This window comes from Pocillopora damicornis, chromosome 11 (assembly GCF_964200805.1).
Source record: "Pocillopora damicornis chromosome 11, jaPocDami1.2, whole genome shotgun sequence".
In the NCBI taxonomy this organism is placed as follows: Eukaryota; Metazoa; Cnidaria; class Anthozoa; order Scleractinia; family Pocilloporidae; genus Pocillopora; species Pocillopora damicornis.
Genome location: NC_142680.1, coordinates 6,377,123 through 6,404,062, shown reverse-complemented (window position 1 = coordinate 6,404,062; position 26,940 = coordinate 6,377,123). Strand labels below are relative to the sequence as shown.

The window sequence follows — 26,940 nt, the reverse complement described above, 5'->3', positions numbered from 1 at the left end:
GACTTCAACAAAGAGTAATGAATGTGGTTCCCAGTGTGGTCATCTGGCCTTGTTATCATTTATAGAGGCAATATAAACCTGCCTTTAAAAGCTGAACTGAGCCAGCCTGTATAAATATTCCAAATAAATAGAGAAATAACTTAATATCAAGTTTACACCCACATCACAAATGGAGGCTAAGTGCCCAAGGTGCCCAGGAGCTGCAACTACAGTCACAACCCAAGGTGATAGAACACCCGACTGGCCTACCCAACCCGTAATCCAGCTGCAAGCCTCTTACTCCAAGCCCCCTCTGAGCACCTGTCACACTAGAGCCAAATGGCTCAGTGAAGGGAAACATAAATAAATGAATGAATAAATAAAACAGATAAATAGAAATAACCCCATTATAACTAAGAGAGTCATGAAAATACCACCCAAACCAGTAGCACATCCCCTTTCCTTAAGTATTACAAGTAGCAACTTTTTTGAAAAAAGTACATGTAGCTGGGTGTCCCTCAGACTTAGGTACAACTACTTAAAAGTACACAATGATCAGACTATATGGTGTTTACCTCCAATATAAGCCTTAACCTTTTTGCTCTATTAATTAATTCTGTACTCACATCAGTAAACCAGGATATCCATTGCAGTTTTGAAGTCCAGATTTGACCCTTTGCTTGACAAAGGCCAGTATAAAATTAACGACAAGCTTAAAAATAACAATAATAGTTATCAATTGTGCAAGCATGAAATTACAGGTGAAGTTTAATTTGCCAACTGCTTTCCAGGCGTCATCTGCAAAAAACCGCTTCAATTTTTCAAATTTGAAAATTTTTAGCTAAAACCTTAGCTCCCAAAAATATTTCTCACCTTGCCTAAAAAAATTTCAAAAGAAATTTTTAAATTTTTCACAACTTTGCCTATTCCTGCCCGTAGGTCCAGCCAAGCGCTTATGATCATTGGCCCCCGCAATAGCCGCTAACAATGGCCTACAAATATAGGCGTTTAGTGTTAACTTGTAAAACTCCCTGAAGAAGTTTACGACAGTTAGACGAAACGCGTCAGAGTATAAAGAAGTTTTATAACCACTGTTCGCACAGCGCTGCTCACTAGTTTAGTTTTAAATTTTTTAAAAATTTCTTTTGAAAAAATTGTTTAAATAATTATTAAAAAATGATTGAAAAACAAAAATTATTAAACGTTTGAGTGAAAGCTATTCCTGTCAGCGGTGAAATACAGGAATGGCTCCAGTCTCTGGTCGTCCGCCTGAACTGACTGTATGAGTTTAGTCAGCGGAGCTTGTCAGCAGATGACTTTTTCATCGCTGAACGACCTCGCTGAACAAGAAAGGCTGCCTTCCCTTCGCTACGTGAGTATATAACCATTTCTTGTTTGACACATCAGTGTTTTCACTCGCATTGATATTTCATTGTTCCGCTTTGAGACACGCTGTTAACAATACTCACGAGCAAGGAGTTAAGATATAACTTATTAACTTTTACTATTTTTATCATCCAATCACAGATCGGAGCCATTCCTGTATTTAGTCGCTTGTTTAATAGGACTTGAAATATCAGAAACATGAAAGTGTATTTTCCTCTTCATTGCCTGAAAGCAAAAAGTGGCTTCATCTTTGGTTGGAAGCATGAACAAACAAGTACCTTTGTCGCTGCATCAGTCATCCATCCACGCGAAATCTATGACAGTTTTTGCGAACGAGTTTTTGACGAATGTGCTTTGTACCTTGTTGGAGTTTGGCTAAATGATAACGATGAGAAATCTGTCGGTCAAGTGTTTGCTGTGTTAAAAACCTTGTCCAGGTCGTTAACTGACGGACTGTTCATTCTACGTTTGATAAGGTTCACCAACACTTTTCATTTGTGCCATGTCGGAAACTCGTTGATAACGAATGGATCTGTGGTAATTTTTTACAAACAACCTACTGGAAATGCGTTTTTGACCACCTCACCAGCAGTTCCAGATGGCATTAAATTCTGGAGGAAATCAGAAGCGTTGCTGGAGCAAACGTGCCCCACAGAATTATCTAACGTCATTGAACTTCTGAATAACTCCCACAAAGCAGAAGAGAGTATTTATAGATTGTTTGAAACACAAACAGAAACTCTTAGAAAACCAATTCGCGAGATTTGGAGGCTTTTGTCCAACCTTGGCATGAAAGTTGTTATTTTGTTTTATGCCTTGTTTCATCAAAGGCAGCAAGAAGAACACCCAGTTGTAATTGAGACAATCAAATTCTTTTCAGGATTATCTACTGTGTTTCTGCAATTGTGTACACGTGTTAGGCAAATGAGAGCTCTGGTGCTGTGTTTTAGCAATTCTACAGCTCTAAAGGACAAACTAGATTATACTGGTCACTCAACAGAGTCAAGAAATTCACCTATGAAGACTGGTGCAAGGATAAAGAGCAATGTTTTTCCTGTGGTGTGGTTTGGCAGTTTTCTTAGTGCAGTTGCAATTGATGTTGTGTTGGGACTTTTCATTGTGTTTTGGCTCTTTTCAAATGGTTACAACACATGCGCTACTGACTTAATGATGGAAAAGACTGATGCTGTTGTTCAGTGGATTACCTCTTTACTGGAGTGGTTACAAGGAGCCCCAGCTGGGCTCAAAATAAACCAAAAGCTAGCAGAATATTTGAGCATTTTCTTTCTTTATCACCTGTTTCTTTGGCAAATTTACCTTAGCTATATTGAGCCGTATCTTCAGATTATCATCAGTTTTATCATCATGTCAGGTTGTTTTGGAGCAACATTCTTGTTGTCTTTGGCATCAGATGTTATGTCTTTGATAACACTCCATATCTACTGCTTTTATGTGTATGCTGCAATGCTGTATAACTTCCAGCTACAGAAGTTGTTGCTGTTGGCTAAACTATTTACAGGTTAGAGATGGTTTGTTTAACGTATTAAATATATGCTGACTCTCCCAGATTATGAGATACAAAAGGATTCTTGAGCTCCCAGATTAAAGATCTTCTTTGCTAAAGTAGATATGGATACATTTCTTTTCTGTGGAAGAAAGGAAATTAATTTCATTTGTCGTCAGAATTTTTTGACAGGGATGAGGGGGGAGCTGGTTATCTAATCAAGTTGATTTTATCCTCTGTGTTGGCTTATACCAATAGAATTGAGGGGAAAAAAGCTAAATTTAACAAGTTTGAAAATATTTTAAGTAAGGGAAAATTTGAACCACAACTTAACCGTTGTAGCTAGAAATGAAAGTTAGATTCAAATGGTTTTATTTGTTTTCTCCTTTTGTTTTCTCCTTTGCTCTAAGCACATTTTGATCTTTCTGGGGAAATACAAATCAAATAAGTTTGAAATTATTTAAACCTGAAATTATTTAAGCAACAGCATAGAGATATGAATTATCTCAATTCTTCCCTGGACAGCTTATAGGACCTGAGTGTGCTGATCAAAGCCCCAAAGAGAGTTGATAGAAAACTATTCGAGAATGAAGATGTTAAGTCCTATATTGAAATTTACTTTTAAGTTGTGACAAACTGAAAGCATGTTTTTCTTTTACTTGTTCATCAGGTAGAAAATGGAATGTTGAAAAGAATCAAGAGGACATTGTTCCATACAGGGTGGACAGACTGTTTTTAGGAACCCTGTGCTTTACCATTCTCCTCTTCTTGTTGCCGACAACTGCCATGTACTACATTGTGTTTACCACCCTGCGACTGATTGTCCTGTTTGTGAAGGGTGTTGTCAGTAGAATCATCAGTATGATGAATAACCTACCAGTGTTTCCACTGATCACTGCTTTCTTCAGACCAGATCTGATACCAGGTAAATATTGAAATTAATGCTTCCATAATGCAGATGGTGTTTGATCAGTGTATCTGACCATGAAATCCAAACTATCTTGGGATGACATCCTTTCATGTAGAATTTCCCTAACTTTTCTAACCCAAGGGGCAAAATGTTCCACATATGTTCTAATGTCAACTAATATAACATTGTAATTTTTATTGATTTTCTTTAGGAGGCATCAAGTTTGAATATGTTAACTCATTGGCTCCTTTAGAAGCAGAACTCAACACACTGCAGGATTTTCCTCTGGACATAACAGCTCTTTCACCAACTGTTCTACTAATTCTTCACAATCAACCACTTCCCATCACAGAACTGTTTACTCAGCAGTTGCTTGAAAAGTTCCCAGATCAAGATGAATACAAACAGGATTGGCTGTTGTTAATCAAGAAATTGGCCAAAGGAGAACTGATTTATCCATGGGTGAAATCAAGGACTTTCGAGAAAGAGGCAGTTCTTTAATTGAAAGCAAAAGGGTTATGTCGATGGTCTACCTCTGAACTGTCAGGGCATAGCAGAGACACCTGTACACCTTATGTAGAAACCATCTCTTTGTTCTGACAGAGATGTTACTTCAATCAGAATTATCTAACAGTGTTTGATTACTGACTTAGGATGGCTATTGACAATTTGCCTTCTCATCCCAAGCATGACCGATTCAAATTATTAAATAACTGCATTGCCAAGCAGTCTCAGTCTTGTTGATGAAAATATAGAAGTAAAATAAGCAGAAGAATATAGTTTGATTAAAAGCCAAATTCTCGGAACCCAAACTCTAACAGATGTATTGTGAACCATAAGGAGAGTCTTTATTTAAATCTTTGGAGGATAAGGAACAGGAAATTCAGCATGTTGTTTGGGATTTGATTGAGATGTGGCTTGACCAGAGTTTTTTGCTCAATGGCCAGGTGAGCAAAAAAATAGCTGCTATATTAGAACAAGGAAATCTTCTTGCACCGGATGACCAGGGTGAATTTGATTTAATCCCCATTGTAACCTCAGGCATTTTAACTTGCTCATCTTGACAAAACTCCTTCTAGATCCGAAGGCAGCTTGGAAATATGGCTTGGCAATGAGACATTTCCAGGATTGATCATTGAATAGATGTATCTGTTATATTAATCCTTTAAACCCCAAGAGTGACCCGCATCTAGTTTCTCCTTACAGTAATACTGCGGAATCATTCATTAAGATCATGAGAATAAAGGAAAAACTTGCCAACCAAAGAAACTTTGATTGTTAAACCAATTCTCCTTGTCAGCACCAAAAGAAATGTATAGAAGAGTGTATGGAGAAAACGGATACTGAGGTTATGGTGTAAAGGGTTAAGAGGCATCATAGGGACTCCTCATTACAAAAAAATTGTGAAAAACATATAATTATATCAAAAAATGAAGTAACTAAAGTAAAGTCAGAGTCCTGAAGCACCTGCCCTGAAGCGCACTTTAAATAAGACTTGCATTCAATACTTAAAAGTAAAGCTAGAATCAGAGACCAACATTACACCAACCACACCTTATTTTTATTTAAGAAACCTTTTGGATATAGTTTGTATAGGTGTACTATACTACTTGCCTACAAGACATTTTGCTCTTTGCAAAATTATATTACAGAAACTACCCTGCTAGAAATTCTAGGTTTATTGTACTGCTTGCCTAAACTACTGCCTGAATTACTTACTTCTGTATTCTTATAAGTAGGCATAACATCAATTGCTGAATGAACTTCACACTCGGTCTTTGCATGCCGTCTTAATACACACTAAATTTTTCACTCTCCACCTGAGTCTTGCAGCCAACAACATCATGGGAAAACTAACCGATCAGTGAAAATGAACCAGACTTTTTGACCAACAACAACCATTCACTTAATTCTGATGATGACTTCCGCTCAGGTTGTTAAGACATTGGCCATTACTACTGTCAACAGTCCTTATCAGGACAACACTCACCCAGACAATAAGACCACACTATCATGCGTTTCCCACGGGTTACCCTCATTTACTGTGTATTTTTTTCTATGTATCCCCAAGTTTAACTACTTTCCTGCAGTCTGTAAATAGCCGATCAGTCTTCCTTTAACAATTTGTGAATTTTAAACAATTCACGTCTATTTAGAAAATTTGTTTTATTCTTTATCTACAATGGCCCTGGAAAGCCCCATCAAGTGAAGAGTTAACAAAGTCATTACAAAAAGTTGTTTACTTTTCTCAGTGCACTGATTATTATAATTTTAATTACTAATAACCCTTCAATTCCCAGAAGTGATTAACAAGCAATTTTTTCCAATAATATCCTTACATTATCCAGCAAACAAGTAAATAAATGAAAAAAACTCAAACTTATCAGGTAGAAGACATTATCTTGATCTAACACCAAATTCTTGTCACTAATTTACAAGGAAGTGCGTAGTAGGTAGCAAGGAGAATTAACAACCAGATCTTGCAAGTTAAAAGGGTTTAATGATGCCCTTAAAATAAAAAACCTGCTACTTCTGATGAAAAAAGGAAAGCTAACCATGTTAGAACAAAACAAATCTTCCATTACATCCATTCTTAAGTTACAAACTATAATAATTAACCGTTATATTTATAACTTTTACAGTGGAGCTTATTATCCAGTTACAGCTTGGCCAGAGCACTCTTAGAAGTTTGTTGCACGCAGGGATGCATCACTTGTATGTACACCATTGGTACCTTCAGGTTTTGGTGTGTATCTGTCAAACTGTTCCATGGGAATGTCCTCTTCTCGTGCAGTGTAATCCATTGACATCAGGTCATTGCGGGACAGGTGCTCAACAATACCAGCCCCATAGGCATCACCAATGACGTTCACAGCAGTGCGGGTACGATCCCTACAGCCATGAATGAGAATTGTGCAAAATTTAGCTCACACATTCAAGTATGAGCTCATAAGATACCATATGCCAAGGAAAAAGAAGATTGTCAAAATAAGTCAACAACCATGTTTATCAGGTCTATGCCTACTTGACAACCTTAGTGGAAGACATAACTTGACTCTGATGATGATGAGTTTTTGATCATGACTGATGAATTCCTCAACTCCGCTTATGACCACCACAAAGATTTTCAAAAAAGTCCATCACTACTGCGTAAGATATTCTTTAATTTTTTAATCCACAGATGTTTTGCACTCATTCAATTTGCACCCAAATTCAGTTGATTCTAACCCAGTTTGTGCCAGTTCACGCCTGACCTGCTGGTCAATTCATATCCATCCCAACATTCTGTGGTAAATCACAACCCAGTAGATCTCACATGTTACCCCTTGGTCCAAACCATTAACCCTTTAACTCTCAGATCAAATTTGTAATTCTCCTTACTGTCAACCATACAATTCTTATAACGTTAGTTCAGAGAATTTAGTATTGGATCAAAGAATTATTCCCAAATTGATATTTTTCTTTATTCTCTTCACTTATCTGGTTGATATTGTATTGATATTGTAAGGAGAAATTCTGTGTTGGTCACTCATGGGAGTTAAAGGGTTAACTGTAACAAAGCCAAGGAACTGAACCACTTACTTAAGGTCAAGCCATTTGTTACCTGACTAAATTCAATGTTTTCTAAGCAGTGTATTTTATTTTCATTTACATTGCGACCAGAAATTGATGATTTTACTCCTTGCAGCAAAAATTATCTTAAACCATTTACAAATGGAAGTCACTTTATAAATATATTTCTAAAAAAGGGAAAATTTAACTGAAACAATAGCTTACAAAAACCAGTCCACTGCTAAGATGAGACCAATGTCATCAGTGGGTAGATTGACAGCTTGGAGGACCAGCACCATGGTAACCAGTCCTGCTTGTGGTATTCCTGCGGCACCAATAGAAGCTGCAGTGGCTGTGAAACTACAGGAAGATGGACATAAATAACTTTTAGTAAAGCTACTGTGTACAGAGAGCACATGGTGACTTAAAGGTAAACATTTGGGACATTGAAGAGCAGATCAAGAGGTTCACCTTAAGTTTTGGAACCCTGTCCATGTAAATTTTTAGTGCTCTGGGCAATTAACCCTTTTGCCCTTAAGAGTGACTAACATCTAATTTTGCTTTACAATATCCCGGCCCCCCTGAATCAAACATGAAGGTGAATGAAAATAAACAAATTGATCACCAACTAAAGGGGATGTAGATTGTTAACCCTTTACAACCTAATATCAGGAAAGGTATTCTCCATACTGTTTCTCATACATTCTCTTAGGCACTGACAAGGAGAATTTGTGTAACAATCTACAGCCTCTTTAGCTGCTTATAATTGTCTTTATTCTCATGACCTCACTGCATGATTCAGGGTGATATTGTAAGGAGAAATTAGATGCTTGTCACTCTTAGGGGTTAAAGGATTACACAAATTCTCCCAATCAGCACTTTAGGAAATGTATAGAGAACAGTATTTATCTTTAAAAATTTGGTGATAAATCAAACATTATTTCCCAGATGAATTTTTTAAATTTTTCTTGTCACTTTTCTAGGTGAAAATACATAGCTGCTGTGAGGAGAATTTTTTTTTCTGTCATTCTTAGTTTTACCCCTTGCTTACCATGTTGTTATCAGCTGTCCAACATTCAGAGTGATGCCATTGGCCTGGGCAATAAACACAGCAGCAACAGCTTCATACAAAGCTGTACCATCCATATTTACTGTTGCACCAAGAGGTAGCACAAAACGACTGATGCGGGCATCAACTTTGTTATGCTCCTCAAGACAACGTATGGTGGTTGGCAGAGTTGCAGAGCTGGAAAGATAAAGAAAAAAAAACATTTTAAAATTATCAACTTGCCATTGGTTTTCCAAACCAAACAACTTCCCTTTCTGAGCTTTTAAGTCAATTAATTCAAGACTAATAAAGGAAGTTACCAACTCAGAGTCACAAGTGAACATATGGCTAACTCGCTAAAAGAAAAGCGCAGAGCAGTAGAACTTTCAACTGGGCAGTTTTGATTAAAAATATGAGGTGATTCAGCTATAACCACTAAATAAATTATTTACCTAACGTACATGCAATATCAGCCAAAGGGTGATCTAAGCTTTCTGTACCCTAGTGTTCTCTACTTCCCAGCCTTTAACATTAACTCACTTCTCCTGTATCCTTCATTATGAAATTCAGCAGATTAAGTGTTACACTTAATGTTGGCATTTGAACATTTCTTTCTTACTTCCTGTCCACAATAATGCCCTTCACTTCCTGTCTCTTGTAACCCTTCACTCCCCTCTCTGGCTAATAAGCTGAATGATCTATACTCTCTACCTATTTGCAGGAAAATATACAGACATTGTGTGGAGAAGTTACATATTGATCACGTCTGGGAGTTGCAACACACTGTGATAAAAAAAAGAAACATTTAGTTCTCTGTTTCCTACTCTTACACACCTTGAGGAGGTTCCAAATGCTGTGATTATGGCATCTCTCAAACCAAGAAAATATCTCAGAGGATTCTTGTGCACTACTATCAGATACAGCACTGGAATAATGATTATTGCATGGATCAGTAAGCCTGCTATCACTGTTGCCATGTACATGCCGACCATATTTAATGACTCAAGGATGTCATCCATTGCTGCCACTTTTGCTGCTATTAGGCTGCAGATACCAATTGGAGAAAACCTGCAAACAAACTTTGACAATTAGTTTATCAACTTTTGAAACAGAGGTGAAGTTATATTGATTTTAATACCAGAAATCTTATGACACAACTCAAATAAATTAACCCTTTACACCCAAACATCAGATGGCATATTCTCCATACAGTTCTCAATGTGTTTCCTAAGGTGTTGACAAGGAGAATTTGTTTAACAATCTAGAGTTTCTCTCACTGGTGATCATTTCCTATTTTCTGGTGACCTTTATGTGTGATTTTGGGGGTGATATTGTAAGGAGAAATTTCAGTGTACCAGTACCCAAATCAACAAGGCTTGACCACAACAAGCGTTCAGCAACACGTTTCAACACAGTTAGCCATCTCGATTCCTCAGTCGGTCTTTCCAGTGAACTAGCAGTGGTGCCAACAGAGTCAAGTGCGTCTCATAACGGAGAAAACATTTGCACGAGAGACAGAAGCAACTACATGCGATTACAGAGGTGCATTGGAATTCTCGTCTGCAAATGGTTATGCACAGTCCGAAGCGTTACCGAGCTTGGAAAGGGGTGGAGAGAACGAAGATACAAGGTTGTCATTTTATACTACAAGTACAATTTTATACCAGACCTACAAGGTATAGAAAAATTTTGTTGATCTCTGACACAGAGAAGAACAACAAGTAAACTTTAGAGCTGTTATTATTGAACTGTGACTTGTACTTTTCATTTGTATGTAAAGAAGGAATTGTATTTTGCACCAAAAATATAAAGAAGTAATATTTTTTAGGAGGTCCAGTGATTGGGACATTTAAGAAATTAAGTTATGAAAAGAAACTCGGTTTGTACTTCTCACTACTAACAAGTCTTGTTTTAAAAATATTTTCAGATCAGAGTTTCAAATAAAGCAAATTGAAGAAGTCATTTAAAAGGTGTATTTTCTCAAAGGGAACAGTGACCACCTCTGTCTTGTCTGCATGCCAAATATTTGCGGAGTGTGTGGATGATCCATAAGTATTGGAACTCTCACAAAAACGTTTTGTAAGAATAAAAACAGCAAAACAATATTTTCGTAGCTGGGATAAAGAATCCCAGGTGGGATATGTAAATCCCGACCAGGATCCCGGGTAGAATGCATAAGTCCCACCTAGGATCCCAGGTGGGATGCAGGAATCCCACATTAAATGCGGGATCCCAGGTGGGATCAAATTTTCATCCCAGGTTGGAAAGGTGGGATCCCACCACCTAAGGCGGGATCCCGCCATTCCCACCTGGGATCCTGGGTGGGATTGCCGGGATCCCGCCTATATCCTGCCTGACATTTTACCTGTAGTGACTCTAGTTAAAAAGTTAAATCATTGTAATTCACATTGTATACCTTATAACTAAAATTTATTTTTAAAGACAGTACAGGAGAAGTGACCTTCTTTAATGGAAATATACCCAAAAATCAATCCCTTGTCTCACATGTAATTTGAGTGTGTGCTTATTCATTCAATATTTGGCATCCATAATTGTCAAATAATAGTAGGGTTTAAAACACCAATTAGCCCAGACAGGACAAATGGGTATTTAGTCAGTAATACTTCTAGTGCAGGAAAGAATCCTGGACTTTTTTTGGGAGGGGGGGGGGGGGAACCCTACTAAGGAATGAGGTTACTGATGGGTGATGTAAATAAATTTTAAAAGCAAATAATGAAGAAGGCAGCTTATCACTAGGCAATAACATGATGTAAACTGCTAAGAATTTATAATCCTGAAATTATATGAGAAAGCTGAAGCTCATCTAAAGGGGGGGGGTGCACCTTTCCTCCTTCTCGAGACTCATCCTTGCATTGACTAACTTACTCCTGACATCAGGTATTTTAATTTTATGTGATATTTTTTAGATTTAATAGGATAATGGAAGGCCATGTAAAGGCATATACTTGAAGATCTAGGGCAAATGTCTTTTTTTTTTTTCAATAAATTCATTAATACACTCATTATTAAGTAACCAAAAGGTTTTGTAACCTGGCCTTATCACTTACCACATGACCAATGTCACCATCTTCATGATCACCTCATTCAGTGCCTCAAAGAAAGCCTTCAGGGGCATGCCGCGCTCACCGATTCTTCCCAAAACAATTCCAAACACAATGGAAAACACCACAAGTCCTAAGACATTGATTGATCCCTTTGGATCCACCATCAGCCCATTAGGAACAGTGTTGGAACCATTCTTGGTCATGACCTTCTTCATTTCCCATGATCCATTTGGAAATGTTGTATTTTCCATTTTATACACTGGCTCACTTGTTGTATATTTGGTTTTTTTCTGAAACAAAAATGTCTTCAATGAGTATTGTTCAAAGATCTAATCACTAGTCAGAAAAGTAATTCTCCAAAGGTTATTTGTTTCTAAAACTTTTGAAGGATTTAGGAAAAAGAAGCAATATGGTCAAAATTTTTTATTAATTAGAAAGATGCCCACCATTTTATAAATCCAAGTAGAAAAAATTATCCATGCAGATGAGCAGCAATTTAGGAAGTGACAGGAAAGAAGCTTTAACAAGATTCATGCAAGTCATATGCCTCCCAAATACTAGGAAAAATAATCTTACCTAGTACATTTAATTGTGACTTAACCCTAAAAAAAGTACTTGGGATGGAGGAGGGGGGTGCTAATGGTGATGGATTAGCATGCAATCTGAGAACACTCTCTGTGGCTTAATAAAAGAGAATGTGGAATATAATGGCCATTATTTGGCTCACATGCAAACATTGGTAACAAAATTAAATAACCATAAGTTCCAGAAAGAATAATGAAACTATTTTGGGTATGCATGAATAAAACAGACTTGATGCACAGGACAGATCAACGGAAAACATTACAACCACTTAGCTATCATTTCATTGTTAATGAACCCTTTAACTCCCAAAGGTTATTAACAATTAATTTCTCCCTACAATAATTATGCACTATCCAGCAAACAGGAAATGAGAATACTAAAATGTATCAGTTAGAAATTGTCATCTTGATAAACCACTAAATTCTCATAACTTATTTACAAGGAAATATGAAGCAATTAGAAAGGAGAGTTAACAATCAGATCTTGGGAGTTAAAGGGTTAATTTATTCAATGCTTACTATACCTGCTGAAAGGTTGCTGCAACTATGTTACTTGGGAAACAGCTCCTGTAAAAGGAAATATATAAGGAAATTTTAATGATAATTAATTTCAAATTAATGAATACTTTTGATTGAATGATAACAATTAAATTCTTGTAACTGGAACTTTCTCTTTACTTCCACTCAAGTTTCTTTCAGACCTTAAATGTAACTCTGTAACAATTCTTTGATTTGGTGATTTTTACAAAATGAAGTTGTTAATCCTGGGCAGTTGATATATGCTGAATTGTATTCAAAGCAACTTCCTGCTAAAGAAAAACCTTAAATTTTCCTGTGAAAAATCTCGCAAATTAACGTGATATTTCCTGCGAAAAAATCTGGAGAGACATTTTCAGCAAAGACATGATTCAAATTAGGCAGAAATTCAAGAAAATTAAGAAAATTGAACGAAATGAATAGTTATTTCCTCCAAAGAATAATTCAGCTCAACAAGAAATTTCCTGCAAAAACCTGATATTTTGAACGAAAATTGTTTCAAATTCGCGTAAAATATCCAGTTAAAAAACCTGATAATATAAGTGAAAGACGAGTATGGTTAACAGGAAATTTGCTACCAAAAATCTGGTACTTCCTACGAAAAATGTTGCAAATTTCAATTAAATTTCCTGCAGGAAGAGTTCCCACTCATTATACTTATTCACAGGTTAATCCTGACATATTCGCTTCGAATAATCTGATATCAGTGTATTTCTTGGAGATATAAGAATTCTCCAGAAAATGTGCCATTTTGTTTGTTTCAAGTGCTCTTCCCAATAGCTGTAATGTCAACAAACCCACGCCATATGAATAATTTGTTGTGAAAACTGTGCTAAGAAACTATATAGAGATAAAAAAGTCTCGCAAAAAAAACTTAAAGATTCACACTTTCAAAAAATGTTAACTGTTCGCGAGATATAAAGAGAAAGCCGCTAAAAAGTGTGGGTCATTTCAAATTCAATTTAAGTTCGTAACTTTGAACGCCGCTGAAACTTATTTGTTTCTATTTCTAGACGTTTCTGCTCGGAAACTTGTGCTTCCTACCGATATTCAGTGTCCTCATACGACTGACACCAAAGGTTTTCTCTTGCCAAATTCAGATCCAGTTAGGATTGAAAGGATTATATTTGATCGATTAAATCGTGATAAAATTGCGACTTAACGAATAACAAAAGCTCTTTCGCAAAAAGAAAAGTAAACAACTCCTTTATGGACATAAAACAGCAATATCAGTTTCTCCGAAAATTTCAAACTTCTTTCCTTTGCGATAAGACTGTAGCAATAAGTTTATAATATAAAGATAAGGATCTTTTTCATATCACTTTAGTGGTATCAGTGTCACGTAAGAGTCAGAATACTCGTTTTAACAAACATAAACCTTCATAAACAAGTCGAAACGACGTTTCGCACCCTGACGTGACCCTAAGGGCGAAAGAAATAACCAAAGCCATTAATTTAAATGGATAGTTTAATGTGGAAAATACTAATAAAAATTCTTAACTGCGTATTGTGATAAATTACCTGATCAGATCCAAAAATGCATCCAAGGTTCTCACAGGCTGTACTTCTTTCGTCCCAGTTTTTTCCTCGTCAGTTTCCCCAGGCCTGATGGCCACTACCAACACTATTCCAAGAATGACTGCCAAGATGGTCGTCGATAAATAATAAACAAGAGCTCGTCTTCCAACACGGCCGGTAGCTTTTGCGTCAAGAGATGCCAACGCACAAATCAAGCTAGCCACAATTAAAGGAAGAATCAGCATCTTCAGCATACTCATGAAAAGCTCACCAGCGAATCCGATCAACATCAAAACCGTTTTCTTGTCTTCGACATCTTCGATGTTATTGACTGGTTCGTTGACGAGAGCTCCGATGACAAAACCGATCACGACACCAATGATTATAAGAACAAGCAACAAGTCTTTGCTAACTCGCCGCATACATCCTGAACAACAACCGCAGCACTTGCTCCCTCCTGTTGAAAAAACACCTCGGCCGTTTCCTTTCGCCATATCTGCGCCGTACGAAATAACTTTGACTGGTTTCACTACTGTTTGGTCGGGAGCTACTGGCTGTTTCAATCCTCTAGTGTAAAAAATACACCCCAAAACTTTTTAAATAAATGCAAATGCACCCACAATGCACACAATTTCAACAACCTCGGAGGCTTTTCGTTGGGCGAAACCCAAACAAACGGAAGCTATTCAGTGATCCGTCACGTGTCTTCATTCAAAGGGAAATAAGGTTCGATACGTTGCAACCAAAGGTACAGTGATATGTGAAGTAACATTCACAAGCACGAAAATTAAAAATATGAAAGAATTTAGCAAAGGAGGAAAACAAACTGAAGCACGTGCAGAAGTTGTTTCAGTTTCCGCGCTCTCTGAAACCAGAGGCCACCGTTTGGACCCCACCCCCATCCCCAGAGAATATTTCACTCTACCCAAGTCATTACACATTGGTACAACACATGCTAAACAAAAGTTTTTTGAAGAGAGATGCCAGCCCAGCATTCCTCTCACGTGTTTGCCCTTCAGAAGGAAATTTCTTGGTTCTATGAGTTTGAAGAACAAATCTGCAATCATCGTGAAATAATTTGAAAGGATTAACATCGGGATCTTATCCAACGAGCTTCAGCAACAAGAGTTATTTCCTGGGGCCTTCCCCACCCCCTCCCGCTGAGTTCCATCAACAGGGCATTTTAATTTAATGTTACCCAAATTGATACCGAGAAATGTTTGAAGAGAGGTTGAAGAAGACTGTAACTTATGCCTGGATCTCGAATTCAAATTCCCCGATAATGCACTCTTATCAGGGCGTAGCCTAAAAGGAGGAAGAGCGTATTTAGAGCAGAAAAAGATAAGACACAAAAGAAAGCACTCAAAGGCATAAAAATGACCCTGGTTTATCTTTTGTTTTCTTTTCGTCTCTTCATTCAAAAGGCTGTTTTTCGCCGTATCGCTCTGCATGAGAAATTATTTAGATCTACACTAGAGAATTGGACATTGCAGTAATCAAGAAAATTTTTGGCAAAATTTCCGTCAGGAATTCAACTAAATAAACGTAACGCATTCTTGAGATTCACATAACACAAAATAAAGTTTCCTTTTTTCCTTTGCCCAACTAAAGCATGAACATCTGACAAAATTACCGGAGGCGTTTTAAGCTCATGTCTCGAGAAAGCCAAAAAGAAAAAAAGTCCATCTGTTCAATTGTGAAAATACCACGCGTTGCATGTGTGAGCTCCAGCAACGTGAAACTCCAGCCGGAAGGTCATCTACATAACACACTATCTTAGTATTTTTGTGGGCGCTCTCAAATGTTTCCGACGAGCGTCTGTGCAATTTTACAAGGGAAGTGCCCATCGGAAAAGTAAGAGGGGATGACAACATAGTGCTCATACTTCGCCTGTCAAATTACTTTTGTTTTTAAATAACCTACAAGTTTCCTGTAGTAAAACAAAAGAAGGAAAAAAAGGAGCGTGAACTTGGCGGGAAACGCGCGAGCTAGGCGAGAGTCACGCGAGGGCACCTACTACTCAGGATCATTTCGAAGTGGTTCTCCACGCTCTGATGTCTTGTTTTGCCGGTCATATTTTACCAAATTGTTAGCTATCATATTTATTTTGACAATCACTGCTACACAGATTCCTTTATCTTAAAAACCTAAGTCAACGTGAAAAAACCGTTGCTGTCAAAAATATTTCAATGATTATCAAAGAGTTAGGAAGTTAGAAAAGAAACCATTTTCACCAAGGAGGAACTGAAGCATAAAGTTGAAATGTAAACGTTTTGGTTCATTCGAAGACCCTCCCCTTGTGAGTCCTGTTTTTGTAAAGAAAGACGAGACAAAATGGGCCCTTGTTATTTCGTGTGCAAGTAATTAATTCTACTCTACTATTCAGCCGGATTTTTTTTCACTTTCTATTTTGCCATTCCTTTTAAAAGCAGCGATACATCCATCTTCACACGATCTTATCTTCAAGTTATGCCGATTTTCTAGAGGCCATAAGTCAGAGAGCGACGTTAAAGATGACGAAAGACATTCTGTGAGTGCATAAAAAGGTTTAGATTTGGAATGTGTGGAAATGTTGGGCCTGAAGATATTTCCCTCTAGAGATGAAATATTTACGTGGTCATTGCTTTTAATCATGTGGTGGCTCCTAAAGGAGCCGTTTGTGTTTTGTAGTGGTGCAGTCCGCCTAAGCTCGTTCTCCGCGGATTCGGCGGGCCAACTGAATGTCCTTGGGCATGATGGTGACACGCTTGGCGTGGATGGCGCACAAGTTGGTGTCTTCAAACAGACCAACAAGGTAAGCCTCGCTAGCTTCTTGAAGAGCCATTACCGCGGAGCTCTGAAAACGCAGATCTGTCTTGAAATCTTGAGCGATCTCTCGCACAAGACGCTGGAAGGGCAGCTTGCGGATCAACAGCTCGGTGGATTTCTGATAACGACGGATCTCACGAAGAGCGACTGTACCAGGCCTGTAACGATGAGGTTTCTTGACTCCACCAGTGGCAGGAGCGCTCTTACGAGCTGCCTTTGTGGCGAGCTGTTTTCGTGGAGCTTTTCCACCGGTTGATTTTCGTGCAGTTTGCTTCGTACGTGCCATCCTGTTCAACGACTCCGAATAACTGATGATAGGAAGTTGAGTATAGAAATTCATTTATACCTGGCGGGCTTACTTGTGATTGGCTCAAAATGAAGAGATTTGATTGGTTAGGTACGAAAGCTGTGAATAATTTTATGGATCTGCTATGTTATTTGGATCATGGAAGGTCGTTTAGGCATAAGCCAAATAATATCCTCATTTTAAATTTAATATATAGTATAGCTAGAGAGCAAAAACAATTCTCAGCGAATGTTTCAAGAAACTTTGGATCAGGAAGTGAGTTGTTTTCCATCGAAAACATACGCGCGCGGGAATACCGTGTGATTTGTGCTAAGACATGTTAATAAAACAGTAAAATTATGCTCAGACATTTGACTCAACCAATAGCAACCCTTATTCCCATTCTGTTTTCTGAGAGGTCTCATCTTTCTGTATAAAACCTAATAACGTTCGTTCAATTGCCATAACTCAAACACGCGGCTGATAATCAACATGTCTGGCCGCGGTAAAGGAGGTAAAGGTCTCGGAAAAGGTGGCGCCAAGCGTCACCGAAAAATCCTTCGTGATAACATCCAAGGTATCACCAAGCCAGCCATCCGTCGTCTTGCTCGCCGTGGCGGTGTCAAGCGAATCTCCGGCTTGATCTACGAGGAGACCCGTGGTGTTCTCAAAGTCTTTCTTGAGAACGTGATCCGTGATGCTGTGACATACACCGAGCACGCCAAGAGAAAGACTGTGACAGCCATGGATGTGGTGTACGCTCTGAAGAGACAAGGCCGCACTCTATACGGATTTGGCGGTTAGACAGACCATCGTGCCACAATACAAACGGCTCCTTTAGGAGCCACCAAATACAAAGAAAGTCATGATCATGTTTGTTGCGAGCGCTTATATCTCGCTCATACAGATAATTTGCTTTAGAAAATGACTGCACCATCCGCTCGCGTCACGATTTGGGCTAGTATCTCGGAAAAGGAACCTTGCGCGCAAATGAGGAACAAATAAAATTTCGTCGGCACTACTGGCCAGCTTTCTGTTTTCCCTCTACCTTCCCTTCATCTAACCTTGTTTCTACAGTTGAATACTTATACAACCATAATGTCTTTCGATAAGGCTATCCATAATTTAACTGCATATTTCGCTTGTTGCTTGTTAGTAACCTGCATCACTTTCCTCCCTTTCCGAGTGTTTTTTTATGAATCGCATGAGTATAAATTAAGCATAAAATCAAAATCAAACCAGCTCACTTTCAAACTGGAATTAAACGCAATTTCTTATAACCGCCAGTAACGTCGGCATAAAAGATTCAACGATAAACGATTTTTGGCGCGAAACTCACATTTGCGTCAGGCAAGGTTAAAGTTCCGACGGCGTTATTTCCAAGATCTTGGTGCGTGTAAACACTGAACAGATTTGGCGGTTAGAAAGATCGCCCTAACACAATACAAACGGCTCTTTTAGGAGCCACCAATTATAAGAAAAGTCATGACCAATAAATTTGTTTCCCTTTCTGTGTGGATTAAAATCTATATCCATCGCTCATTCTGTTAAAAAAATCGCGCGTCACTGTAAAGTATTGAAGCGCGAAGAACAGCACATCGCATGCAAAGGAAAAATGAATTAAGTCGCCCAAACATTCTACCAGATGGCAGCCCTGACTCGCTTTCACTGTTCACTCTCAAGCCTTGTTTTACCATTGTAATATTTAAAATAACCATGGTTTTCTTCCAAGCTACACATCATCAAGCTGTATTTTCTAGGCACGCCTGTTAACACATTTCATCTCCTGTCTGATATTTTTTTCGCGAGTTGCATGAGATACATTGACAGTACAACGAAATTCACACCGGCTTACCCGCAAACCAGCCCTGCTTTCAAAATGGATTTGGGCGCAGTTTGTTATAGCCACCAGTGATATCGACATAAAAGATTCAACAACAAAAGATTTTGGCACGAGATTTACAAACCTTTGCGTCGAATAACATATCGAAAGTCGTTATTTCTTACGATTTTTGTGCGCGAAAACTGTATGAAGTGTATTTGGTCGTTGGGCGACATTGGTATCACATTTGAAAACATTTGGATTTTCATTTTATGACATAAATTTGGAAACTGGGAAGAGGGGTTATGAGATGATATTTTGATAGTCGTATCGTGTCCAGCTAGTCAAGACTTTTGTATTATGTGGTGGCTCCTACAGGAGCCGTTTTTATGGGTTAAGGCTGATTTATGCCTTGGGTTTCTTCTCGGTCTTCTTGGGCAGAAGTACAGCCTGGATGTTGGGAAGAACACCTCCCTGTGCGATGGTGACACCGGCAAGAAGTTTGTTCAACTCCTCGTCGTTACGGACAGCCAGTTGAAGGTGACGGGGAATAATTCTTGTCTTCTTGTTGTCACGGGCAGCATTGCCCGCCAACTCAAGAATCTCAGCACTCAGATATTCGAGCACAGCGGCCAAGTACACTGGAGCACCGGCGCCGACTCGCTCAGCGTAATTGCCTTTGCGGAGAAGACGGTGGATTCGACCAACTGGGAATTGAAGCCCTGCTCGAGATGAGCGGCTCTTGGACTTGGTGCCCTTAGCTTTTCCTTTACCGCGACCAGACATGTTTGTAGTGAAATGCTCTGCTGTTAACTGTAAGAATGTTAACTGTAACCTGTACCAAGTCTGTTATTTATAGTTCGTTCATTATGCAGGAAGGATCGAAGAGCACCAATCAACTTTAAGTTTCGCGTGAATTAATATCATTGTAATTTTCTGATTAAAGAAAGAATAACATACAAATTGACCCCCGGGGTTAGCATATCGTAAGAGGCCAATCATTGATCGAGAATTTCGATCCGTATGCTAATAGATCCTCTCACGATTCTGATATAAATACAAGACGCGTTGCTCTGCACATCTATTCATCTTTGTGATATAACAAGATGCCAGCTAAAGTTGCAGGAAAGAAAGGCGAGAAGAAAGCCGGAAAGGCTAAAGCCATTGCTGATGGAAAAAAGAAGAGGAGAGGAAAGAGAAGGGAAAGCTATGCTATCTACATCTACAAGGTGTTGAAGCAAGTTCACCCCGACACTGGTATCTCCAGCAAAGCCATGGGCATCATGAACTCGTTCGTTAACGACATCTTCGAGCGCATTGCCACCGAAGCTTCCCGCCTTGCCCACTACAACAAAAAGTCGACCATCAGCTCTCGTGAGATCCAGACCGCTATCAGGCTGCTTCTGCCAGGTGAACTGGCAAAACATGCCGTCAGTGAAGGAACCAAAGCTGTGACCAAATACACCAGCAGCAAGTAAACTCACTTTGTGGGTTTCCCGCCAAAACAAACGGCTCCTTTAGGAGCCACTAAATGTTATAAAAGTCCATGACCAATACAACTCCGTTAAGTACTTCTGAAATTGCTTTATCATCTGTTTCAATAAAATCCTGGTGCTGTTTTTCGTGCCTTTCCTATGGCCTTAGCGTATGTCGTGTGTATAGCGTATGTATACCGCGCGAACTGTTTCCTTGGCGAGGCGAAACAAAATGTAACTAATTAATGAGCAAAGCAATATTAGTCATAGATAAAACGGGTAGGAAGCGAAGAATATTTTTCATGATTTCTTTTAAAATGTCACGCAAGAATTAAAAATTTGAAGAACCAGAGATTTTTTTTTAATTATCACCTCTCGGTCACCTTGAGCGTGACCGATCCACAATAGATCTCTGGAGTTCAAAGCTTTTCTCAGCGGCCAAAGTGCTCGACGCTAAAAGATCAACAACTAGCCTAAGAAGCTAATGGTCTTGTGTGCGCTTAAAGCGTTTGTCATTAGTCTCAAGTCTTCTGCGGCTTCGCTGCTTGTTTTTATGTTTCAAAGCGGAGCACAAATGCCGCTAGCTACATGTGACAAAGTTGGAGTCAAGAAAACAGAAAACTTTGAAAGCTACACGCTGAGACAGTTAACTTTGCTTAGCCTAGAGATATTCTCCAGCGACTGATAGTTGCTCAAAGCGATAAAAGGGGGCAGTTTACTGCGATTAAGTCCTTGCCTTGTTTCTCTTTATGTTAAGCTAGGCGAAGGAACGCGATGTGAGACGAGGGTTACATTGCCATGTAACTGGTGTATCTGTCATGGACTGTCTGTAGGAAAATTGTCACAAATACACAAGGAAAAGTTCACGCGCCAATTCCCAAATTCATGCGAAACATTGCAACGCACCCTATGTATCCACATAGCAGCGCTTTCCTCATAAAAGCCAATTTAACTAACGAGAAAGCGACCTTTAGTGGGAAAACCTTAGTGAGGACCATTACCAAATTTATTGGAAAGTTAAACTCGATTATCGAAACAGTGTTTTACTCAGTTGGTCATAACTTTTTCTTGAATGTGGTGGCTCCTAAAGGAGCCGTTTGATTAAACGAGGAGTTGTTATCCTCCCTATTTCTTGGCAGCCTTCTTCGGAGATTTCGAACTCTTCGCAGCTTTCTTGGCGGGCTTTTTAACCGCAGGCTTCTTCGCTGCTGGTTTTTTGGCCGCAGGTTTCTTTGCAGCTGGTTTTTTAGCTGCGGGTTTCTTCGCTGCTGGCTTTTTGGCGGCGGGTTTCTTCGCTGTCTTCTTCGCCGCTGGTTTCTTTGCTGCCTTTTTGGCGGCGGGCTTCTTTGGTTTGGCAGCAGGCTTCTTCTTTGCAGCTGGCTTCTTCTTTGCAGCTGGTTTCTTCTTCGGCTTCTTCTCCTTCTTTTCCTCCTTGGCCACCTTGAAGGAACCAGAAGCACCAACTCCCTTAGTGTGGACAAGCTTGCCACTGGTAACACCCCTCTTCAAAGCCATCTTCAAGTGCGAGCCGACCTCACCAACCTTGTAGTTGGCTTTGATATACTTCTCGATGGCTTGGCGGGAAGAACCGTTTCGCTCTTTCAACGCTAAGATAGCAGCTTTGATCATGTCAGAATAAGGTGGATGCTCGGCTGGCTTTTTGGGCGCAGCTGGCTTCTTTTTAACGGGGGGTTTTTCTTCGGACATGTTGTGTGCTGTAGATCCTTTGCAACAGAGACTAGTAATGATTACTTGGATCGCGCAAGGTGATGTTATTCTTCGTAAACGAACCGCCGAGGAAACAGGGTTGTTACAATATGGCGTCGTTGAAACTGTGCTAGTTTGCTTGACATTTCGGTCGATAACAAGCTAATACAATAACTTCAAATCTTTTCTTATTAAAAGGAATTTAGCTACGTTATATGGAAAATATTATATGTGAAATATACTTTGATTTACTCAAAGTTAGAATGACATTTTACGGTCAAAAGTCTACAAAGCGGTGTGATTCCAAAAAGAACTTTGGATAAATGACGAAAGAAGCTCTCTTTAAATCACTTTTCATTATAAAATTAGACATTTCAGGAAAAAGGAGGTCCTGGAGTTTGCATGTGTATGAAAAAATGAGTATTTTGATGCACATTCAAAGGCAGAGCGGACTTTAAATTTGAACAAGAAGAACAAAACTACAATTTCCGCCATTTTATACGTGACCTGTATGCTAAATTTCTTAAATGAGCAAAATGACCCGAAAATATGGCTAAATAGCAATCCTTTGAAAGTTAATGTTGATGGAACAAGGTTACCTGCTTAGTGTGGCAGATTTGCCTCGCTTTCTTACACGCTAGTTCTGCATGAATCAGTTGCGCGCTCTCGACTCTCGAGCAGACTTTAAACCAAGAGCGGAGTGGAGTTAGAGAGCTTTATTCTCAGAATTAAAGTTTATTGACAAAGTAGAAATTGCACAGCAGATGACAATGTGATATGCTTGCTAAATGCTGCAATAGGTCTCCTATACGTTGTGCTGTGAAGTTCAGAACTACGTGAAATAGCATACTGTTTGCTAGTATCTAGTATATTCTATTGACGATCGATAGAGAGTCACTTTTACGATCTTCTTTGGCGCAAGGTAGTGGCTCTGGGCTTCCGGACAAACCAAGCACCCCAGAAGGGAAACTTCAAGTTTACAAACATCATATAGTTACGGTCAGAAAGACGGAGTCCTAAGTTAGGCCTTTGTATAAATAGTTTTTCGATGTAAATTCAAAGACAGACCGGCATCTAATTTTGAACGACAAAACCTGTGTTACGATACAAACAGGATTGAAGCAACAACGTTCGCCACTTTATGCACAACCTCGATAAGAAGTATGCTTAATTTGGTGAATGAAGTAAAATTGTCTTTTATTGCGAATTGATAACTCTTGAAAAATGCGTCATGTTTTTAACTTAAAGAGCCCATGGGAGTAACGAAGACTTACCAGGGGGCGCTGATGATTTACATAATATTAGCGCCAAAAAAAAAATACACGTCTAGGAGATAGATATAACATGCAAATGATAAACGGTCGAAAAAAGGATATGTTTGACTTATCTTGGAGATAAAAATGAAGTGTTTTCGTATGAATGGATTTAGGTAAAACAACTAGGATTTCTATGCAGTTCGGAGTTGCCACTCAGAGCGCTTTAAGTAGGACAATTTCATATGGTTTAATTTCTGATTTCTTATTTCCAGCTTAAGGCTGTTAAGTTGGTTGTTGAGGGGCTCATAGTTTGGTCATTGCTTTTATTTATGTGGTGGCTCCTAAAGGAGCCGTTTGTATTTCGAAGTGAAGTCAACTTATGCTCTCTCTCCGCGGATTCGGCGGGCCAACTGAATGTCCTTGGGCATGATGGTGACACGCTTAGCGTGGATGGCGCACAAGTTGGTGTCTTCAAACAGACCAACAAGGTAAGCCTCGCTAGCTTCCTGGAGAGCCATCACAGCCGAGCTTTGGAAACGCAGATCAGTCTTGAAGTCTTGAGCAATTTCTCGCACAAGACGCTGGAAGGGCAGCTTGCGGATCAACAGCTCGGTGGATTTCTGATAACGACGGATCTCACGAAGAGCGACTGTACCAGGTCTGTAACGATGAGGTTTCTTGACTCCACCGGTGGCAGGAGCGCTCTTACGAGCTGCCTTTGTGGCGAGCTGTTTTCGTGGAGCTTTTCCACCGGTTGATTTTCTTGCGGTTTGCTTCGTACGTGCCATCCTGTTCAACGACTCTGAATAAGTGATGATGGGGAATTGTTTATTGAAATTGATTTATACATGGCGGGCTTACTTGTGATTGGCTCAAAATAAAGAGATTTGATTGGTTAGGTACGAAAGCTGTGCATAATTTCACGGATCTGCGATCTTATTTTGATCCGAAGTAACATGAAAGGTCGTTTAGGGATAACCTAAGTATTACCCTCGCTTTAAATTTAACATAAAGCATAAATAGAGAGGAAAAACCATTTTTAGCGTAGTTCACAAGTGACTTTTGGATGGAGGAGACTTGTTTTCCGATGCAGCATACGCGCGCGGGAATACTGTGTGATTTATGTTAATACATGTTAATATAACAGTAAAATGATGATTAGATATTTGACTCAACCAATAGCAACCCTTATTCCCATTCTGTTCTCTGAGAGGTCTTGTCTTTCTGTATAAAACCTAATAACGTCCGTCCAATTGCCATAACTCAAACACACGAGTGACAAACAGGATGTCCGGTCGCGGTAAAGGAGGTAAAGGTCTCGGAAAAGGAGGCGCCAAGCGTCACCGAAAAATCCTTCGTGATAACATCCAAGGAATCACTAAGCCAGCCATCCGTCGACTTGCTCGCCGTGGCGGTGTCAAGCGAATCTCCGGCTTGATCTACGAAGAGACCCGTGGTGTTCTCAAAGTTTTTCTCGAGAACGTGATCCGTGATGCTGTGACATACACGGAGCACGCCAAGAGGAAGACTGTGACAGCCATGGATGTGGTGTACGCTTTGAAGAGACAGGGCCGCACTCTGTACGGATTTGGCGGTTAGACAGACCATCGTGCCACAATACAAACGGCTCCTTTAGGAGCCACCAAATACAAAGAAAGTCATGATCAATACACATGTATGTTTTTTTACGAACGCTTGTATCTCGCAAATACAGATAATTTGCTAAGGAAAATATCTGCACCATCTGCACGCATTACGATATGGGGCAGTAGCTCGGACAAAGAACGTTGCGCGCATACGAAGAACAATCGAAATCTAGTTGGCATTACTTGCCCGCTTTCTCTTTTCCCTCAACCTTCCCTCCTTCTAACCTTGTTTCTACAGTTGAATATTTTTACAACCACTAGGTTTTTCCATAAAGCTATTCATAATCCAGCAGCATTCTTCGCTTGTTGCTTGTTAGTTACCTACATCACTTTCCTTTTCGAGTGTTTTATGAATCGCCTGAGTATAAATTGACTATAAAATCAGGATCAAACCAGCTAAATTTCAAACTGAAGTTAGACGCAATTTCTTATAACCGCCAGTAACGTCGGCATCAAAGATTCAACGATAAACGATTTTGGCGCGCAATTCACGCCTGTTTGCGTCGAGTAAAAGTTCCGACGGCGTTATTTCTAAGATCTTGTCTCTGTACGGATATGGCTGTTAGACAGACCCCCCCGACACAATACAAAGTGCTCTTTTAGGAGCCACCAATTATAGGAAAAGCCATGATCAATAATTTTGTTTCCTTTTATGCGTGAATTAAAATCGTATATTCTTCGCTCATACTGTTAAACAATCCGCGTGTCACTGTAAAGTATTGAAGCGCAAAGAACAGCATATCGCATGCCAAGGAAAAATGAATAAAGTCGCCCAAACATTATATCACATAGCAGCCCTGACTCGCTTTCACCGTTTGCTTTCAAGCCTTGTTTTGCCATTTTAATATTTAAAACGACCATCAAGCTGTATTTTCTAAGCACCCCTGTTAACACATTTATTTCCAATCTTATTTTTATCTTGCGGGTCGCATGAGTTACATTGACAGTACAATAAAATTCACACCGCCTTACCCTCGAACCAGCCCTGCTTTCAAACTGATTTGGGCGCAATTTGTTATAACCGCCAGTGATGTCGACATAAAAGATTTTGGCGCGACTTTTACATACCTTTGCAATTTTGGTGCGCGAAAAAATTTATAAAGTGTATTTAGTCGTTGGGCGACATTGGTATCAAAAGAACCTTTAGACTTTTCACTTTATGACATAGATTTGGAAACTGGGGGAAGGGGTTATGAGATGATATTTTGATAGTTCTTATTCACTTTATCGTCTACAGCTAGTCAAGACTTTTGTACTATGTGGTGGCTCCTACAGGAGCCGTTTTTATGGGTTAAGGCTGATTTATGCCTTGGGTTTCTTTTCGGTCTTCTTGGGCAGAAGTACAGCCTGGATGTTGGGAAGAACACCTCCCTGTGCGATGGTGACACCGGCAAGAAGTTTGTTCAACTCCTCGTCGTTACGGACAGCCAGTTGAAGGTGACGGGGAATGATTCTTGTCTTCTTGTTGTCACGAGCAGCATTGCCCGCCAACTCAAGAATCTCAGCACTCAAGTATTCGAGCACAGCAGCCAAGTACACAGGAGCACCGGCACCGACTCGCTCAGCGTAATTGCCTTTGCGGAGAAGACGGTGAATTCGACCCACCGGAAATTGAAGCCCTGCACGAGATGAGCGGCTCTTGGACTTGGTGCCCTTAGCTTTTCCTTTACCGCGACCAGACATGTTTGTAGTGAAATGCTCTAATGTTTACAATGAGAATGGATAAGTATCCTTTCCCAAGTCTGTTATTTATAGTTCGTTCATTATGCAGGAAGGATCGAAAAGCACCAATCAACTTTAAGTTTCGCGTGATTTAATATCATTATAATTTTCTGATTAAAGAAAGAATAACATACA

General features: G+C 39.4%; 9 protein-coding genes and 1 pseudogene across 10 annotated transcripts; 4 read left to right on the top strand and 6 right to left on the bottom strand.

Moving 5' to 3' along the window:
• The first annotated feature begins 1,204 nt into the window (after positions 1-1,204).
• Positions 1,205-6,671, top strand: LOC113678064 (phosphatidylinositol N-acetylglucosaminyltransferase subunit Q). Its single transcript, XM_089186790.1, has 4 exons — positions 1,205-1,351; positions 1,507-2,884; positions 3,540-3,794; positions 3,991-6,671. Exons 2-4 carry the CDS (start codon positions 1,564-1,566, stop codon positions 4,278-4,280), a joined length of 1,866 nt encoding a protein of 621 aa, XP_089042916.1. The 5' UTR covers positions 1,205-1,351; positions 1,507-1,563; the 3' UTR covers positions 4,281-6,671.
• Positions 5,319-14,977, bottom strand: LOC113678052 (excitatory amino acid transporter 1). Its single transcript, XM_027194922.2, has 7 exons — positions 14,087-14,977; positions 12,553-12,595; positions 11,448-11,734; positions 9,214-9,447; positions 8,383-8,577; positions 7,557-7,691; positions 5,319-6,671 (listed from the first exon to the last, which is right to left on the bottom strand). Exons 1-7 carry the CDS (start codon positions 14,575-14,577, stop codon positions 6,461-6,463), a joined length of 1,596 nt encoding a protein of 531 aa, XP_027050723.2. The 5' UTR covers positions 14,578-14,977; the 3' UTR covers positions 5,319-6,460.
• A 1,189-nt stretch (positions 14,978-16,166) lies between these two features.
• On the bottom strand, positions 16,167-17,207 carry LOC149037200 (histone H3). Its single transcript, XM_089186816.1, has one exon. It carries the CDS (start codon positions 17,175-17,177, stop codon positions 16,767-16,769), a length of 411 nt encoding a protein of 136 aa, XP_089042942.1. The 5' UTR covers positions 17,178-17,207; the 3' UTR covers positions 16,167-16,766.
• Positions 17,208-17,341: 134 nt separating this feature from the next.
• Positions 17,342-19,813, top strand: LOC149037199 (histone H4). Its single transcript, XM_089186810.1, has one exon. The coding sequence runs from the start codon at positions 17,670-17,672 to the stop codon at positions 17,979-17,981; it is 312 nt and encodes a 103-aa protein (XP_089042936.1). The 5' UTR covers positions 17,342-17,669; the 3' UTR covers positions 17,982-19,813.
• On the bottom strand, positions 19,355-19,785 carry LOC113678060 (histone H2A). Its single transcript, XM_027194930.2, has one exon. The coding sequence runs from the start codon at positions 19,783-19,785 to the stop codon at positions 19,405-19,407; it is 381 nt and encodes a 126-aa protein (XP_027050731.1). The 3' UTR covers positions 19,355-19,404.
• A 269-nt stretch (positions 19,814-20,082) lies between the features above and the next one.
• Positions 20,083-22,363, bottom strand: LOC113678058 (uncharacterized). Its single transcript, XM_089186801.1, has one exon. It carries the CDS (start codon positions 22,179-22,181, stop codon positions 21,600-21,602), a length of 582 nt encoding a protein of 193 aa, XP_089042927.1. The 5' UTR covers positions 22,182-22,363; the 3' UTR covers positions 20,083-21,599.
• Positions 20,106-20,636, top strand: LOC149037198 (histone H2B.1 pseudogene; annotated as a pseudogene). Its single transcript, XR_016180915.1, has one exon. The product of XR_016180915.1 is annotated as a histone H2B.1 pseudogene (transcript).
• A 533-nt stretch (positions 22,364-22,896) lies between the features above and the next one.
• Positions 22,897-24,225, bottom strand: LOC149037197 (histone H3). The gene has a single exon (XM_089186806.1). It carries the CDS (start codon positions 24,223-24,225, stop codon positions 23,815-23,817), a length of 411 nt encoding a protein of 136 aa, XP_089042932.1. The 3' UTR covers positions 22,897-23,814.
• Positions 24,226-24,248: 23 nt separating this feature from the next.
• On the top strand, positions 24,249-25,169 carry LOC149037196 (histone H4). The gene has a single exon (XM_089186809.1). The coding sequence runs from the start codon at positions 24,725-24,727 to the stop codon at positions 25,034-25,036; it is 312 nt and encodes a 103-aa protein (XP_089042935.1). The 5' UTR covers positions 24,249-24,724; the 3' UTR covers positions 25,037-25,169.
• A 753-nt stretch (positions 25,170-25,922) lies between these two features.
• Positions 25,923-26,939, bottom strand: LOC113678059 (histone H2A). Its single transcript, XM_089186807.1, has one exon. It carries the CDS (start codon positions 26,764-26,766, stop codon positions 26,386-26,388), a length of 381 nt encoding a protein of 126 aa, XP_089042933.1. The 5' UTR covers positions 26,767-26,939; the 3' UTR covers positions 25,923-26,385.
• Position 26,940: the final 1 nt, after the last annotated feature.